This window comes from Aricia agestis, chromosome 17 (genome assembly GCF_905147365.1).
Source record: "Aricia agestis chromosome 17, ilAriAges1.1, whole genome shotgun sequence".
NCBI lineage: Eukaryota > Metazoa > Arthropoda > Insecta > Lepidoptera > Lycaenidae > Aricia > Aricia agestis.
In genome coordinates, this window is record NC_056422.1 from 10,873,700 (window position 1) to 10,892,751 (window position 19,052).

At 37.3% G+C, this 19,052-nt stretch overlaps 3 protein-coding genes across 3 annotated transcripts in view; 2 read left to right on the forward strand and 1 right to left on the reverse strand.

Annotated features, from left to right (window-relative positions):
• Positions 1-2,352: 2,352 nt before the first annotated feature.
• Positions 2,353-3,784, forward strand: LOC121735491 (G patch domain and ankyrin repeat-containing protein 1 homolog). Its single transcript, XM_042126336.1, has one exon. It carries the CDS (start codon positions 2,530-2,532, stop codon positions 3,466-3,468), a length of 939 nt encoding a protein of 312 aa, XP_041982270.1. The 5' UTR covers positions 2,353-2,529; the 3' UTR covers positions 3,469-3,784.
• Positions 3,779-5,373, reverse strand: LOC121735492 (congested-like trachea protein). The gene has a single exon (XM_042126337.1). The coding sequence runs from the start codon at positions 5,272-5,274 to the stop codon at positions 4,378-4,380; it is 897 nt and encodes a 298-aa protein (XP_041982271.1). The 5' UTR covers positions 5,275-5,373; the 3' UTR covers positions 3,779-4,377.
• Positions 5,374-8,745: 3,372 nt separating this feature from the next.
• LOC121735479 (SWI/SNF-related matrix-associated actin-dependent regulator of chromatin subfamily A-like protein 1) overlaps positions 8,746-19,052 on the forward strand; it is a 28,089-nt gene continuing 17,782 nt past the window's right edge. Inside the window, exons 1-4 of the mRNA XM_042126318.1 lie at positions 8,746-9,170; positions 10,124-10,239; positions 10,343-10,443; positions 17,678-17,812. Coding sequence (XP_041982252.1) covers positions 8,840-9,170; positions 10,124-10,239; positions 10,343-10,443; positions 17,678-17,812 — 683 coding nt within the window. The 5' untranslated portion in view covers positions 8,746-8,839. The remainder of the gene's footprint in view (positions 9,171-10,123; positions 10,240-10,342; positions 10,444-17,677; positions 17,813-19,052) is intronic.

Here is a 19,052-nt window from a genome sequence, read left to right on the forward strand (position 1 = left end):
TTTTATAGTTTTACGCGTCGAATAAAAAGGATGACCCTTGCGACGAAGAAGGAGATGTAAAGTATGTCCTGCAATACAATGCTTTGCACCGGTGTCGACCAGCGCGGTTCCCCGCGAACCAATAATCTCGATATTAAAAATCGGTCGTAAAATATTTTGGTCAAAATCGACTCCGGCATACGCTTGCTCCGTACACTTTGTTTTTGCAGTACAAAAAACATCCTTATTCTCTAAAACATTGACATTAGAGTTATCTTTTGAATTAACATTATTCGAAACAAAAGTATGTTCGACATTCAAAGAATTGTTATCGCCACTAGGCTGTCGACTGTACATTGAGTCTAAAATTTTATGTCGTCGATTGTACAATTTATTTGTAGGGCACTCGCACACTATAGAAATTTTACAATTCTTAAAATTACTATTTACATGTTTAAAATTAGAATCATTGACACTACTTACACTATTTATACCGTTTTCGGTATTTAAGCTATAAAAAGTTTGTTCACTATTATTACACTTAGTGCAAGTGTCTCGTGACGTATTGACAGTACCACATTGATAACACGAAACAGGCTTAGTTGGCATGTCTGTGCACTCACCTTTATTCACTAACTTACGGCACGATCACGATGGTGTCCGTAGTTTTTGCAATACACACAAAAAGGTCGAAACTGTTTCGCTGGTGGTGTGCGCTGCTCCTTAGGCTGCGTGAAGGCGGGAACGACGGGACTCGCGAACGGCGTGATGAGGCCCCGGCGAGGTCGAGGTGGCGCGACTCTCGCCACCGTCTCCATGACGACCACCTGCGTCTGCTCTTGGCATATTCAAATGTGGAACATTTTGATTGTGTTGTTCGTTTGTATTTATGAATGAAACCTTCTTAGTAGTACTATGTTCTTTTACAGAATCTTTCAATGAATCCTCTACTAAGCGAGATTTGTGAAGCAAATCTGTGAAGCTGGTTATGTCTTCCCGGCGTAATCGCTTTCTTATTTTATGATTTAGGAGTCCGTAAACCATATCAATTTGGACTTTGAGCGTCAGATCATTTGGCGGTAATCTAGATAAAAGCGCTCTACATTTAGATACAAATATATCCATACGCTCCTTGTCACTTCGTTAATTACTAAAGAGCTCCCGGTATATTTTATACTCGGGGCGACGGTCTCCGTAGGCATCTCGTAAGTACTCGACGACTTGTCTCCATGAAGTGACTTCGGCACGAATGCTTTGCCACCAAGTCGCCGCTTCATTAGTAAAGAACATTGACATACCTTTAATAGCAATAGAGTCAGTCATGCTAGTACATTCCTTATAGGCTTCGAGTGCATCAATGAAAGTTTCTACGTTTTCAGTACCGGAGAACCTTGCTGTGCATTGTAGGAAGTTTCGTGTCGACTCAGCTGCGCTCGACGTTGGCGTCGGTGAATGAGCAGCTCGAGGAGATGAAGAAGCGAATCGCTCCAAAACACAGTGTTTTCGGCATATTTACAATTATATACAAAACTTCGGCTAGGATTCGGGCCTAAAGTTGGGACGCCATTTATTGTAAATGAAAATTTAGTGCTGGTGTCTGTACACGGGTGGCGGGAATTTTTGCCATAAGAAACACACTCGCGTAAAAGTTAATTAAAATATATTGAAAGAAACACATTAAAACACTAAATTATGACAATAAAACAAAATTGTAAATATTAAATTAATGAAATTAAATATAAAATAAGCGAAAACAAGTTAGCGCGCGGAGCTCGGAAAATTCTCTCCTGCTTCTATCATTCTATTTTTATTTGAATTTTAAAATTCCGCGGCAAACTCCTTCTTCCCCTTTTTATACTTTATTAACAAAATCTAGCAAGTGCTTTGGCATTGAGGCTGTACACCTTTGCCTCAATGCAATACTTATGTACTATTATTATTATTTGCTATAACTGTCAAAAATGTCGATTTTGTATGATAAAAGCGTTAGTTCTATTTCTCGCCACGTTCATTTAAACCCTTGTCGAGCTGTACCATAAAGGCTCCATTCCACCGCGGCGCACGTTGTGCACGGCCACGCGCACAATTGTTTAAAGAATATTGTTTTCCCGCCATAATATATCATGAGAAATGGCTTCGGCCTGATGAAAAAACTTATTTCATATTATTGATATCAAAGAATTGGCTTCGGCCTGATGAAAACTCTATTTCAGATGGTTAATATAAAAGAATTGGCTTCGGCCTTCACTATCATTCATTAAATAGAGAAAACATAGAAATTGCTGTATGGGCAACGCTCCCTTTGCCTGTCCCGACCGGGACGAATTAAAAAAAAAAGTTTATGGTCAATTGTCAAAAAGATTAGAAGTTGAAGAATTATCATCCAGGCTACATACTTACTACAAAGTTTGTGCAAAATAGGTAATTAATTTTTCTCAATGATTTTTCTACAAATCCATTTAATCCAAAATATTCCTGACGCATAGTTTTTAACCAGTTCAAGCATGAGAAGGAACAAGTGCATACCAAAACGATAAGTTATGACTAGTTATGAGTCACCAACCATATTGTGGATTTGTACGTCCTCAGCCTCAGTCGCAAATTCAACAGATTCAAATAGCTGAGCAGCAGCGTATTAATGGAGACGAAGCCCGAAGGCTTTACCTAGAAGAAATTAATACTGTTTCTGAAAGAAATACTGTAAAAAATTCAATACATAAGACTCGCATTTCTCCAACTAAAACGAAACGAAGGTTGTCTGAAGAAGAAATAACAAATCACAAATTGTTCTCATTTGCACAGAATAATGATATAGAATCACTTCGGGAAGTTTTAAATTATAACCCAGACAAAATAAACATATTGGATGATTATGGCTGGAGCTTACTCATGATAGCTTGCCAAGCGGGTTCTCGAGATTGTGTCAAAGAACTTCTTAGTCGTGGAATTGATACTGACATCAGAGACAAAGCAGGAGACTCTGCAAGGAGCTTGGTTATAAAAAACAACAATGTTACTCTGGCTACTTTATTGTTAGAATACACAAATATTAAGAAAAACAAAGAAAAAACTAACACACAAGAATGTAGACCAAAGGTGAAGTGCAAAGAACAATATGAGTGTAGTGTATGTAAAGAAACATTTCCAGACAGACGTGAACATTTATCATCAACAGTTCACAATATTAATGCAAGCAAAGGCAAGAAGATACCGGCAAACTATGTGATACCGTCATCAAACAAAGGCTATCAAATACTTCTCAAAGGTGGTTGGGACAGAGATACAGGGTTAGGTCCTCATGGTACAGGAAGAAAGTGCCCCATAAAGGCCATTCAAAAATATGATAGGAGAGGCCTTGGCCATGAGGATGTAAAAACCTCTGAGACAAATAAGAAAATATCAGATTACAAGCATTTTAAGAAAATCCAAGCAAACAATTATAGAAGAAGTAAAAATTTTGAAATAGATTTCAGAAGAGAATTTTATTAAAACATATTTAAGGAACAATGGAATTACTAAGGACAAAATATAATAATAATTGTAAATGGCAAGAATAATTCTTGTTACTTTATGCTTAAAATGAAGATATATTATTGAAAAATACCAATCTGTTTCTGTAATTAAAGTGTATTTCATATCACTTCTAGGGTTGCCAGTTGAGTCCTTACGAAATAAAGGTAAGGTAGGAGCTTCTAAAAAAATTAAAATCACCTACAACTAGGTACCAGTAACATCAACTTTCCTCAAAATACTGGACATTGTTCTGTCCGGTATGACCGTTAATTTTTTACCGGACAGGCCTCGAAAATACCGGACTGTACATTTAAATACCGGACATCTGGCAACCCTAATCACTTCCCAAATAGTGACTATCACTAATTATGTATTAACAATAATTTTAAATAAATGAAGATAACAATATTCTGAAATCTTTTGGACATTTTCATATTCCATACATTGACTCTCTGCTTTGATTGATTATTGTACTAGAACATTTTTAAAGTAATCACTGGAATTACCTTAAATGTACAAGCCAATAATCCAAGTACAGTAACAGGTTTGCCTCATTGACAAGTAGGTATTTAAAATAATTGATTATAACAAAACATACTATGTAATAATTATATGGACATGATATTTTAATAACAATAATATGAAGTATATCACAACATGATTCACTATCAACAACTATAATTGGCATGAACACAGGGCACAATAAGAACATTTAATTACATAATATTGTTAAAGTTCTTGTATTGTCAAATATAGAAAAATAATTTATACATTTATTACAATTAACACTTTTTATTACAAATTTCTTTAATGTCTTACTTTATATAGGTTTCTACTTAAAATTACTTTTTACATTGTGCTTATACAATTTAGGTATTTATAGTATCAAAGGTTTGGTGCTACCCAGTTGAGGAAGTTAACAGCTAATTCAAAACCGACAAAGCAAGCTGCATTAGCGGGGAATGCTCGAATCATAACTGGGGTCACACCTTTGTAGAGAGCCAAGGGACCTTCTCGCTCCATCAATTGTTTGAACACATCTCTCATGCCTTTGGGATATGTGCCTTCTGGAGCAGTTTGTAGCCTGCTTTTGAGAACATCAGCCGGCATTCCTACAAGCCAGTTAGCTATACCCGCACAACCTCCAGCAACAATAGTCGCAACCATCTTCATTTTCGCACTAGCTTCCTCTGGCACTAGAACCTCTTTAACCCATTCATATGTCATGAAATACATTCCACTGGCAGGCACATCTCTTAAAATAGTAGCCACACTACCTTTGTATATGCTCCTCATTCCACCCTCAGCATACAGCTGCTTGGCACAGTCGACCATGCCACTATACTTTTGTGGTGCATTGCCACCCTGTTGAATCTGAAGTAGACACTTTATCCTCTCACCTGGTGCCATTATAGAAGTTGTGAATATACCTGAGAATGCGCCCGCCGCAAACAGTTCCGGTTTCGTCAAAACTTGATTTTCGTCTGATTTAATTAACTTTTTACCTAGTCCGAAACCGAAGAAGCTGATAGCAAAGATAGGTGCAACGCCAGTCAAAGGTGCGGACATTCCTTTGTACAATCCTCTAAAACCTTCCTTTTGAATTGTTTTCTTGAAGCAGTCCCATGTTCCCGCATACAAGGCCGATTCTCCAGGTTTGGGCAGCGGCATAGTTTGTAATCTCACTTTTATTGTGTCCATTGGGTGACCTGCCAAAACAGTGCACACTCCGCCAAAACCACCACTCAGAAAATATTTTACGGGGCTACTGTTTTCAGACATTTTTGGTTTATTTTATTTATCAGGAAGAGAAAGTAAAATCGACACCACTGTCCACTTTTAAAAATTATCAAAATATAATGTCAAAGTCCAACTTGCACAAGAAATGTCAATTGGATTGGTATATAAAACGGAATAAGGCGTTGAATACACGATCAGCATTCAGCAGTAGGTATAGGTAGTGCGTTTCATCAAATAGTTCCTTTATCTCTTCTTAGTCTGTGGTTCCTTTGCTGTCATGTTGGCAGTGTTGGCACTAATGCAAATTAGTGTTGCCTTTTTATCTTTACTGTGCTACCTTAAATTAGGGGAGATAATAATATGTTATCACAAAATACTTTTAATAATTCCCTAATTTTATATAATAATATAATAATTTTATATAATTCTAACTTTCGTCCGCGGCTTATCCTGCGTTAACGTCTATCCCTCGGGGACCGTTCTTTTTCCCGGGATGAAAGGTGTCCTTCTCCATACCCCAGACAAAGTGTACGTATGAAAGTTTCATGATGATCCGCTTAGTACTTTATGCGTGAAGGCGTAACAAACAAACAAAGTCACTTTCGCATTTACTAGCTAAAAGCCGAGCTTTGTGAGGGCTCGCGTCGTTACACCTTGACTGACTGATGATAACACATATTATGTAAATAAAAATTACTATGTTAAAGCACAAATCAATAGCGTGATAGTTTTTCCGTAAAGTGTACCACAAAATGTACAAGTTGTGGGATATACTAGGGCTCGCTTCGCTCACCCTGATAATAATAATATAAGTACTATCGTTTACCCGCGACTTTGTTGGCATGACGCATGTATGTAGTTTTCGTCACTAAAAGTGCGTTTAATCAAATAGTTCCTTTGCCATCATGTTGGCATTCCTGTCTGTTAATAACATAAGCACGGTAGACACGCTCTGCGAGTATTCATAAGTTTTACTGTATTCCAGGGTGATTAAACTGATGCTGGTAACCCTATTTCACTAAGCTGAAATGGCGGCAACCTGAGTTACTCACATTTATTGGGCCCCCGTTACGTTTTTCACGTTCACAAAACACTTTCACTCTTAACACCATCATTCTTTCACCACTCTTTAATGTTTTCGGCATGATTTTCTCACGAAATCACAGTAAAACTTATGAATACTAGCAGAGTATGTCTGCCGTGTTTACGTTATTGACAGACAGTAATGCCAACATGACGGCAAAGGAACTATTCGATGAAACGCACTCTATGCACTCTGCACTCTGCAGTCCATATATAAAGTATTATAGTATAGATGTAGTCTTAGCCTGTCATCGCGTGGCCATTTTGTGCTTATTTTCATACAAGTAGTGTGCGTTTATTTTCTTGAATATTTCTATTTGTCGAATAATTCGAAGCACATTATGATACAGGAAAGAAAGTCAATTAGTTCATGAATCATGATATCGATCAACTATAGTTCAAGTGATGAGAATCCGTAAACACACGTAAAAAGCTATGCAATTTTTATAGCCAAATTATTAATTTATGTGACATTTTTAGCACTAATGCCTTATATAGCACGAATAAGGGATTAATAAACTTATAAATTCTCTTTTTAGCTTACAAAAATACCAATTGGCATTGGCCCAAAAAAACGTTGTTCAAAACTTACGTATTTAATGGTTTATTCATATGGTTTATTATTTGGCGGAACCACAAAACTCAAGAATATCTAGTATTAAATGTTCACTAAAAACCTTTACTAACACTTTTATTACATGAAATATTATGTAGACCGACTCCTTTGTTATGTCCTAGTAAGTAGGACATAACATTACACGCCTTTGACGCTTATACACCGATATAAGTCTCTCTCCAGTCTATAGTACCTCAATGCTGCAGTCACTCACATATTTTGTGATGTGTCATTTGGCTGTGATTTGTAAGTGGTTAACTTGTAAGCTGTTGTTAGTTGTGAGTTGTGAGATCATTTCAATTCAGAAGCGCCGAATGCCGTTTGGTTTTCCTTTTGCTTAGGAATCAATTTTTTATCGTACTGAATAGTGCACCTAAAGAGGCCCATTCCTTTTTTAAAGGCCATAAATAGATAGTTTCATAAATCATAAGTCAAAGGCATACAGTCGTACACGAATTACCGTTAACCGATTACGTCAAAATGTCAAGCTTCTATCTGGTATCCAACTGTCCAGTATCCACATAACACATTCCAGTTTGACAGTCCACTATCCACTATCCAGTATCAATAATCCAGTATCCACTGTCATTGACAGAACTGTGTAGTCTGTGCCTAAAAAAATTGTCTATGCACGAGAAGTAGAAGAAGATATGATCTGAGAATCTGACATAAAAACTTTGAACTAGGGATGTCGAAATTGAAAGAAAATATCGATATATCAATACATCGATATTTGAAAAAAATATCAATATCGGTCTCGATATATCGCAAAAAAAATATCGATATATCGATATATCGGTCAAATTTTTCGACCAATTTCCTTTTTTTTTTTAATTAATGTTTAGTCCGTCAAAAAAGTGAAGAAATTTAAAAGTGGTAACATCGTAGTGTCATCCCTTTTTTCTAAAACTGGGTTGCACCAACTAACTTTAACTTTACCTGTAAATTTAACTTTAACTACAATGCAAAATGTCAAACTTTTGGTTAAAGTTAAAAATAGACGCCATCAAGACGCCATATTTAACCATACCATAGAGCTCGACAAGGTTTTAAATGCATGTGGCGAAAAAAGGAACTAATACTGTCATCATACAAAAACCGCCATTGTTGACAGTTCTCCTTTACCAGCAGCGCCCTTGCCCACGCGCATTTATAACCTTGTTGGATCAGCTGTCATCTGTCAATTTCTCCGGGCAAAGTTAAGGATAAAGTTTAAGTTAAATTTACCTTAACTATAACCATAAATTTAACTTTTTTTAACTTTAACCACGCCTCTGGTGCAACCCAGTCTAAGATCGATAAACTTTACTGAACTGATACATGTCACTTTCTTCTTCTTAATTTAATGGCACCCAAAGATGCAGGGTTGCACCATTGACCATTCTGCCAGTGTGGAGTTAATAACAAGCAAAAGAAACGAAATTTCGACAGTAATTTTGAATTTAGAAGAATGTAAACTATATGTTTGATTTTTAGAAGACAAAGTAAATTATATACTATTAAATCTTAATATATATATATAGTATAATAATATGAAAATATAAATAAAATACCTATGTAAATAAATTTTAAGTCAATGACACATGTGACACATGTGTCATTGACTTAAAGACAGAGTTGCCAATTAAAAAATCAACTTAAGTACGAAAAAAGAAGAAAATATCGTTTTTGATACAATTTCGATATTGGACATTTGATATCGATATATCGATATATCGTAACAAAATATATCGCCCAAAAATATAAAATATATCAAATTGAAAATATCGATATATCGATATTTTTTCGACAAGCCTAATTTGAACTATTTGTGATGTGCTGTGGTTTGTGAAACTTTATTTTGGAGAATTAAAATTATTGAAAAACCTGTGAGATTTTATTTAGAGCCTGTTTAAAATGATTTAATAAATGGCTTGTTCGAAAGAAGAAATTGAAAAGAAGCGGTTAGCCGCATTACAAAAACGACAAAACGTGTTAACAAAACCAGTCAACATTGAAAATTCTTACACCAAAATAACCCAAAACAAATCTGCATTTTTAAATAATAAATTATCCAGTCCCATTAATTACCATCCATATGCAAAAACTAAAAGTCCCAATGTGAATACTAGTACGCCAGTTACGAAAGTAGTGAGTGGTACTGTGTATTTAATATCAGAAAATCGTTTTGAGGTGAATCCTTCAGAATTTTGTCCACCACTTATAAACATATTCAAGACTATACGTTCTAAAAGTTACGGTAAATAGTTTTACTACAATGTTTCTGTATTTAATTTTCTACTAGCTCTCCCGGTGAACTTTGTGTCACTTTAAAACCTTCCCTGGGCTTCAAGGATTAAGCTTGTCACACACAGAGCAGGTAATGTAAAGATGTATATTATAGCACGATACATCTCGATACATCTCAATACATCTTTCTATAGAAATCGTCAGGAGACCACACACAGCAGCTATAATGTATATTTTTACATCTTCGTATCTTAAGATACCAAGCTATATGAAAATATACATTTATATTTTGATACATTTAAATAGGTACATCTCAATATATTTCTGTATATTACGATACATCTCTTCTCTTCAAAGGTGTTAAAAATTTCTGTGATTATATTATAATATGTGTATGATAGACAGATACACACAGTGTTGCCACTTGCCACCTTAGCACAGCACTTCACAGCAGCTACTGCAGGCAGTCTGTTCCCCAGAGCCTATATTTTCAATCAAATATCTTCAATCCACATTGTTCTGTTTTAGGCACAATATGTAACAATGCGCTCATCAAAATTAAAATCCGAATCATCTTCTGATGAACTATCCAGTGAATTTAATAGTGATCTAATAGTAATTTGAAAGGCCATAGTATTACAACATTAAAAATACGAACAGCCTGTATAACACTTCAGCAGCTGAAATGTGCGTCATGGGAGGCGTTTAGCATTGAAATGTAGTGAAAGATACATTACATTACCTATTGTGTGTGTGATACATTAATATGATGTAAAGATATACATCCCGGGATGTAATGTACATTAATATACATTACCTGCTCTGTCTGTGACGAGTTTTATTTTAAGACTAAAATTACCCAATTCGGTTCAGCTGTTATTGAGTTAAAGCGTTACTAAACAAGATCCATTTTTATATATATAGATGAGACAAGATTTCAATTTAATTTGTTTTTTTTTTCAGATCCTAATTCAAAACTATGGAATTTTTCTGTAGATGACTATGAGGAGCTGATGTCTAAAATAACTCCACTTGCTCCTCACATTGTTTTGGGGCAAATTCCTCAATATGTTATCAAGGTTTGTAAATTATTTTCAGAGCATGTTTATAAATTTTTTTTTCAAGGAAACAAAATAATTTAGAAATTGAATGTAACTTATAAAGCATTTGATTTAATTCTAGATACTCAGAGAGAATATGGTGGATTTCCAGTCAATAGATTTGTCACCAATAGAAAATACAATTAGAAACAAACTGCTGCCCTTTCAGGAAGAAGGTGTTAGGTAAAATACTTTTTTTAATTATAATTATAGCTTTTTCTGAAAAAAAAAACATTGTTGGTCTGGATATAAATCGTCTTTAAAATTAAAAAAATCTGTTAGAGTATCTGATGTTTTCATGACAAACCTATTTGTAACTGCTTGGATAGCCCAAACCTAAGAGTAGGTACAAAAAAACTAAAAACACAGCTATTTTTTTTTTGTTACATATCATCTCTTAGCTTACAACACCGCCTAAGTCATTTTTACCAACTTTACAGGAGACGAAAAAAACTGTCTATTTTAAAAATTCTGTGGATTTTTTTGTCAATAACTTAATAAATAATCTAGTTAGCGGTTAAGAAATAATTATTTATACTTATTTTGTCGATTTACTTTATTTAAACTTTTATTTTATGACTTGGGCTGTGTTGACTGATACTTTATTAGATTTAGGCGGTGTTGTTTGCGGAAATGTTAGGCATTAAGGTATTTAAAGAAGATTTGCAAAGAAAAGCTTTTATTGAATTTCAAGATAATTAACATTTGCTTCGGCACAAATAGCCAGGCTCGACCGGAGAAATACCACGGGCTCACAGAAAACCGGCGTGAAACTTCTGTAATGGACTTCTGTAATATCAGGGGATTACACTCCAACCTTAATGCCGTCCATTACCACCTTGAGACGGCAAAGCCGGCTTTGCTCTTTTTAACCGAGGCGCAGATATCATCTCCGAGTGACACATCATACCTCTCCCACCCAGGGTATTATCTCGAGCACTCCTTTCTATCCAAAGCTGGAGCGTGTGTCTATATCAGAGATGATATCAACTCTCGCCGCCTTAGGAATCTTAAAGTCAGGGACCTCTCAACGTTGTGGCTCCGATTTGATTGCGACAACCACCCTCGCGTCTATGCGTGCATCCCACAGTGGAAACCCCGAGGCGGACCGACTCTTTAAACACCTGCCAGCTGCTTCAGATTTAGTGCAGCAGAGGATCCCATCCGCAGAGATCATATCACTTGGCGACTTTAACGCCCACCACGCCGACTGGCTGAATTCCAGTAAAACTGATCATGCGGGGAGATCTGTCTGTGACTTTGCCCTTACGAACGACTTAACATAGCTGCGCCTACGTGAACCCCAGTTGTCGTAGAGGTCAGAATACTTCCCTGTTGGACCTTCTGCTGACTTCAAATCCTGATCGGATCATTGCCTTATTAGGAGTTCTGTGCCACTTACGACGGTATTGCGACAGCGTGCTGTCAAATACTGTCGTGTGTGGCACTACAACATAGCAGACTATAATGGGATGCGGTTGTTTTTTGCATCCTAATTCCTATCCTTGGGAGTTGGGGGCACTTGTGCTTCTCGCCGGATTATCTCGAAAACACTGCTTTTTGCTAACTCTGTTGCGAATGTGGCGATGCAAGGGCTAAGGGCCGTCCTCTGTAGTGCCGACTGGTGGCAGATTTCGTCCCTGGTTTAGTTCATCCTCCAAAAAAGCTTCTCGCCGGAAGCAGGAGTCTGGTCTCTGGCCAAAGCAATTGAAGGGAACTTCTGCAAGCCAACCCTACCATCCCTACTCGTAGGAAAAGGATCGTTGGCCCACGATGCAAAAGACAAAGACGACCCTAGATGACAGAAATCACTGACCATACCGCGATGCACGAGCATCATGTCGGATGTAGCCCTTCGTTCCCATGATATCCAAAAGTCGAGTGGGCCTGACGGAATCTTGAAAAAGTATGTTCCAGAGTTGGCTCCGCTCTTAACGCATCTTTTTCGGCTTTCCCATTCTTCTGGTATTGTCTTGTCTTCTTGGAAGACAAGCCTTGGTGCACCCGACCCCCAAAAAAGGTAACCGCACAAATCTTTCCAACCACAGACCAACTATAACCTCCGTCTTCTCGAAGATAATAGAATCCATAGTGTATTTCAATTATTGAGTTTCCTAAAAGAAATAAAATACATTTTGAAACACCGCCTAAGTAAAGAAAAAATAGTCAGTAAACACCGCATAAGTAAGTGAAGATATTCTATTATCAATTATTTCTATATTATAATACGCGTAAATCAATAAACATTACTTTATTCTATAGCTTACAAACTAAAACTTTTTTAAAACTTCGTGCATAGTCCTTTCAGCGATAAAATTCATATAAAAATTGAATATACACGGAGCGCGAAGTATTTTCGCGCGAAATGTATGACAGATTAACGACTTGTGCGGTGTTGTGAGGTTAACCGACTTGAGCGCTGTTACTATTTTTTAAATTACGGCTTCTAATTGGCTGAAATCTATATCATGTGTCCAATGGTTCGACGCGCAATGCGCAGCTCTATCGAATGGCATTAAAATGTAAAAACCGCCAATTTTCGACTTGAGCGGTGCAGGGCTCGGAACCGGTATTTTTTTAACCAGGTTAAAGCGCTCTTTAAGCGGTTTTTGGATTTGTGTCCGCTCGGAGCGAAATCGAGATGCGAGCGGTATTGCTTCTGACATTAACCTGGTCAATTCCTCGCGGAAAGTGACTAGTGCAGTGATATCTTCTTTCCCTTTCTAGTGCACCATCTAATAGCCAATAGGCCATAACTTGTTTATTTGTTTTGAATGTGTGGTAAAGTGTTCAGATCAGAATTTAGTTTGTTTGTGATTAAAAAGAATGGGTCGGAAAAAGTCTAATATCATCCATAAGACCATAACTATTTTCAATTCAATAAAAATAAAAATACTATTATAAAATATATCTAGCAAAAGAAACACATGTAAATACTTGATACCTGTTAAACTCCCTGTTTAAAAAAAAACTAGCTTTTAAATCTAAATCAATACCGAAATCTATAGTACGACGAATACAAAACGGATATAATTTATTACTATGTAAAATGAAAAAAACATAACAAAAGTTCCCTCATGGCGTGCATAGTTTTTTTTTTTTTGATGAAAATAGATAGTTTTTAACTATGGGAACTTGAAACGCTTGGTTTGCGTGGATTTGCAAAGCCGAAAGTACGTAAAAAAAAGAAGAAAAAAAGTTAATAAATGTTTTGCCCTCACCATGTGCACTGGTTTGACTAAAGTGTTGATTGAAAATTTCTTTACCTTTCAGGAAAAATTACGCAAACCAATATTTTTGGCCGAATGAGAGGCAGGCAAGCCTTCTTCTTAAGTGTGTGATGAGGGAGGTCAGTTTGCCCTCATTACGTAACATGATTTTTTTAATTTGTTCCTTGCAATGTCTACTTTCCCGTATGGTCTCGGGCTAAGAATAGGACCACCCCATCTCTAACCTATGAGTGTCGTAGAAGGCGACTAAAGGACATTGGTCGGATAAGAGGACAAACATCTTCCTCTGCCGTTTAGGCTCCGGCTACCATGGCGGTATAACCATGACGAATCCTGGAATAACTCTGGATTCCGGTCACTTACTCTACATTCGAGAAGGACATCAACCATCCCAAGGTGGCGTTGGTTTTAAAGCCACAAATCGCTTAAGAGCAACATTGTAGAAATGGGTAGTGTGTCGGCAAGAGTGGCATACCTTGTGCTAAAGGTTACCTGATTGATACTACCTTAAGTCAGTTAATCCAAGTGTATTATATATGTGTGATATTGATCACATACACATCTCTGAAGTCTGAATATATGACGTTTCGTCCGGTATCAAACCTATTGAGGTTTAATACCGGAGTGATCACGAACTGGTAAGAGGCAGCCTGAGTATAAACATCAGTTTAGAGCGAGCACATTTAGTGAGGTCAACTCTAAGACCTGCACTGCCCCAGGTTAAAGCTGGTTGCGAGAGCTTCCAGCTAGAACTGCAAAATCGATTCGCCATGTTGGAAACCACAAAGGACGTAGACCACGCCGCCAACAGTCTGACTCGTGTCATCTGCGAGGTGGGTCGTAAATACTTTCCCCCGAAGACCCATGGACGTAAGTCTATGCTCACCAGCGAGACTCTGGAACTAATGAGGAAAAGACGAGAAAACACCATAGCCACACAATCTGAGTGTCAGGTTCTCAACCGGGAGATTAAAAAGAGTATTAGGCGTGACATCCGTCGCCTCCGTCGGGCGAATATCCAAGCCACCGAGCAAGCCATTGCGCGTAATAAAGGCTATGAGAAAACATTTGATAGCGTCGAGACCTGGGCTGTACTGGAATCCATGCAGAGATGCCTAGTAGACTACTGCTATGTCGAGGTATTAATATGTCTGTACAAGGCCGCAACAATGACCGTCCAAGTGCAAGAAAAGAGCAGAAGTCCTATCCAATTACGCCGAGGAGTAAGACAGGGAGATGTTATTTCTCCGAAACTGTTTAATAACGTGTTGGAGGACGTTTTTAAGAACGGACGGACGGGGTCTAAACATTAACGGCCAGCACATCTCACTTTTGCGGTTTGCAGACGACATAGTCATTATTTCAGAATCTCTGTAAGACCTGGAAGAGATGCTGAAAAGCCTAAGCAATTTTTCCGGACGGGTGGGACTCGGGATGAACCTAAAGAAAATCAAAGTCATGTTTCATAAACATGTTCTCCCGAGACCTGTCGTCGTTAATGGCGCTAGTCTCGAAGTTCTGCAATAATACGTATATCTTGGCCATACAATTCAACTAGGGCGGCACAGCTTTGAGAAGGAGGCGAATAGAAGAATACGCTTAGGCTGGGCTGCATTTGGGAAGCTTCGAAATATCTTTGAATCGTCGATCCCACTATGGGTTTTTAATCAATGCGTTCTACCGGCAATGACATTCGGAGCTGAAATGTGGACACTCACCGTAAGACTAGTTCACAAGTTTAAGGTTGCTCAGCGTAAAGAGCTATGTTGGGAGTATTTCAGGTGGAAAAAAATCCTAATATAGTCATTCGCCAGAGAACTAAAGTCACCGACATCGCTCATAGAATTACCACGCTGGAGTGGAAGTGGGCTGGTCATGTCTGCAGACGAGAAGACGGTAGATGAAGCAGACAAGTTTTAGAGTGGAGACTACGCTTAGGCAAACGAAGTGTAGGACGTCCCGCAGCACGGTGGACCGATGATTTGAAGAAAGTGGCTAGCAGCGGTTGAATGAGGGCTGCCCAAGATTGGGATGGTTGGCGCTCATTGGGGGAGGCCTACGTTCAGCAGTGGACGGTAATAGGCTGATGATGATGATGATGATGATGATGAATGTCTACTTTAAGAATATCTTGGTTTGCGGGCTCAGAAATGGCCGGAAATGTTCGGCACACCACCTTAAAGTTTATTGATTCTGAACTCGTTTTCAATAAAGCTTAGTCAATAAATATAATCTAGATTCTAGAATAATAATTTATGTTTTTGTAAAATTACTATTGTTTCATGATGATTTTAACTTTAAACTTACTTCTTAACTTACTTCAATCAATACTTTTTTTTAGATAAAATATTTTTTTTTTTAAATACCTACGCAAATCAATTTTTTTCCTGAAAGGTAAAGAAATTTTCTATTGAATACACTTTAGGCAAACCAGTGCACATGGTGACGGTAAAATATTTTTTGGCAAAGGCCTCCCCCAGGGTCTTCCATTTTTCTCGCTCATGCGCCACCGTTGGCTAGCCGGGCTGGTATTATGACACTCAGCTCATCGCGCACTCTCTTTCTTGGCCGGCCACGGTTGCGTCGTCCATCTTCGGGTACCCATTCAGTTGTTAACTTTGCCCAGCGCAGCGGTCGGGGTGCATTCGGCTCTTATTTTGTCGACTAGTTTTACTAGCAACATACTGCGCTCCATCGCTCTTTGGCATACCCCGAGTTGGGACTTTTGCGAATCAGTCAATGACCATGTTTACGTACCGTAGGTTAGGACGGGCAGAATACACATGTCGACTAGTTTTCGATTCAGGGAGATTGGTAAATCTCCCTTCATCAGCGTCTTCATGGACCAGTAGCTCTTCTAGGAGTTTTCGATTCGTCGATCGACTTCCTTCCCTTGCCTGTTGTGAAAAGAAACTAAATGACCCAAGTAGATGTACTCGTCGACATAGTGTATGTCTTGCTCGTCTACCTCAACCCTACGTCTCGTGCTGTTGGTCATTAATTGAGTTTTGGACCTGTTCATTGTAAGTAAAACATTTATTCACAAATTTTTTTTCTTACATTTTTTATACGAACTTCCGGCTTTGCAAATCAATCTAAACTATCTATTTTCATCAAAAAAATCCATGCACGCTATGAGGGCGCTTTTAAGATTGACAGCTCCCAGACCATGACTTGCACACTATCCTGCTCAGTAATCCAGTCTTATAACTACCAAATCTATTAAATTTTTTTTCTTAACAACCTCACCATAAAAAAGATTTACCTATTCTTAGGGAAATAATATCAATACACTTTCTTACCTCTATTTTTATTCATATTCATTTCGAAATCTTTCTGTATTTCAATGGAGTGGCGACACTATAATATTCTTGGGTATCGTTTGAAAATTAACGTCCTGCTTGACTTTGAGGCGCTTCCCCTACGGAGATTCCATAATTTACCATATTTAGAGCCTTATAAACTCATAAATTAAAAAACTACAAAGCTATAATAAAAAAAAATACAGCAATAATCTTCAGTATATATCAACATTCCTTTCCACGTTTTAAAATTTCTATTTTTGTTTATTATACTTATGATATGATTCGCTTGCTTCCAAAGTAAAACCAATTTATTGAAATTCAAGCATAAAACATTCAGCATCTCCGTAGTATTTAGTATTTACAAATGACTTTTATTTGAAACACACGCCAATAGATCGTCAATATCATAAACTACATATATTTTCGCGTTTTAATTTTTTTTAGGTCAATTTTGAACTATGATAAGTAAAAAAATAGGGTTTTGGTGCGACCTCGGCAACGCGGCAAATGTATGGTCAAGGTCGTTTGCTCGGGGGACGGCTTTAATCATAGGAAAGAATAAATTCAACTAAAAAGCTAGTTTTTAAAAGGAATGGGTGAGGTTTTTGGTGTGTGTGAGTGGGCGGGGCGAGGGATATCGCGAACGGTTCTAACCGGTATTTTGAGCAGTGAGCGATTTTATTTTGCTCTTAGAACAAAACCAGAAATAATTTCGGTCCGTTCAGAGCGGAATCGAAATGAAAACGCTCTTATGAAAAGGTATGGCGCTTCTCACGAACAGGATCGCGACAATTAACCAGGTTTCCGAGCCCTGGAGCGGTGTTGTTAGCTAAGGGACGATATAGCTAACAAAATGTAATTATAATTTAAACTTTTTATTAGGTTTGGCATATCAAGACATGGTCGGTGTTTGATAGCTGATGACATGGGCCTGGGGAAGACGTTCCAAGCTCTGGCCATCGTCAGCTACTACAGACATAATTGGCCGTTGCTGATTGTCACCACATCTTCAATGAGGTAAGGAACTGAAATATTTATAAAGAAACATTGCTGAGCAACAACTATAAATTTGATGTTGTCCCATAATGCGAATATAGCACATGTTTGCCTGTCTAAACAAATTTCATCAAAATTTTATCATTAACAAATTGGTTAAGCAGCTAGGACAGACAGCACTTTCGTATTTATAATATTAGTCAATATTACAAACTTAGGGTAGCGTAATTCGTGAGTTGTGAGTCGCAGAATTTCGGGTAGCAGAAATTCTGCTGCATTCAGTTTCATACAAAAGTCCTGTTTGATTCACACGAGCGCAATTTTGTGAGTCATGATTTGTATGTAAAGATATTTACGTGACTGAAATTCTGCAACTCACAACTCACAAATTACGCTCGTTTGGCTTCACCCTTAGGTACTGACTCACACCTGTGTGAGTTTAAGTGAGAGACTTAAACTCACACAGGTGTGAGTCAGTGTCAAACTTACTCATGTTATCTCACTCGCGTTTGTATCGAAAATGAAAGAGAAATCACGATAATATAATACACCACACACAAAAGGTGAGACCGCACCACGCGGCAGCGACGTGACGCGACACTTCACGTGTTATTGGGCCAGGCCACAACGCTGAGTTGCGGCCTCGCATCGCAAAAACAACCATAGAAAGAAAGAAAGAAAAATAAATTTATTTGGTATTTAGCATCTTACAAAAATAATTCTTAACTACTAATACTATCCTATGTAATACCAAATTGGTTCCCATTCAGCAATGTTGCGAACGGATCCGCAACGCTGATTTTCAATGGACACCTTACTTTTACTTAAAAACATAAAAATTATAAAAATCCTTACTAATCATAATGTAACAAAATATTATTGTATTTAAAGCTACTTTAAAAAATAAGTATGTATATAAGTTTATAATAAAACAACTCTTGAAGGCATTGGTGACATTAACATAATTATAAAAGTTATCTAAGTACAGTATACAGCATCTTAGATATAATATTTTGGTTATTTATTAATAATTAGCAAACTAACAACATAGATAAAATATTATAATATAGAATAGGTGCGACACACTAAATGCTAGGTTATTTAAGTTTTCTACATCGTGATAATTTTTTTCTTATTTTGGTAAGTAAAAATATAAGTTAGTGGCAGGAAGCTGTAGGAGGTTATTTCAAATTACGCAGAATTTTTTTGTTCATTTAAAAGATATTCCTTAATTTACGTTTGAAAACTCCAATGGTGATGC

Bases quoted from the DNA above. Each gene is read 5' to 3' on its own strand.
- LOC121735492 (XM_042126337.1), bottom strand. From the start codon at position 5,274: ATGTCTGAAAACAGTAGCCCCGTAAAATATTTTCTGAGTGGTGGTTTT.
- LOC121735491 (XM_042126336.1), top strand. From the start codon at position 2,530: ATGAGTCACCAACCATATTGTGGATTTGTACGTCCTCAGCCTCAGTCG.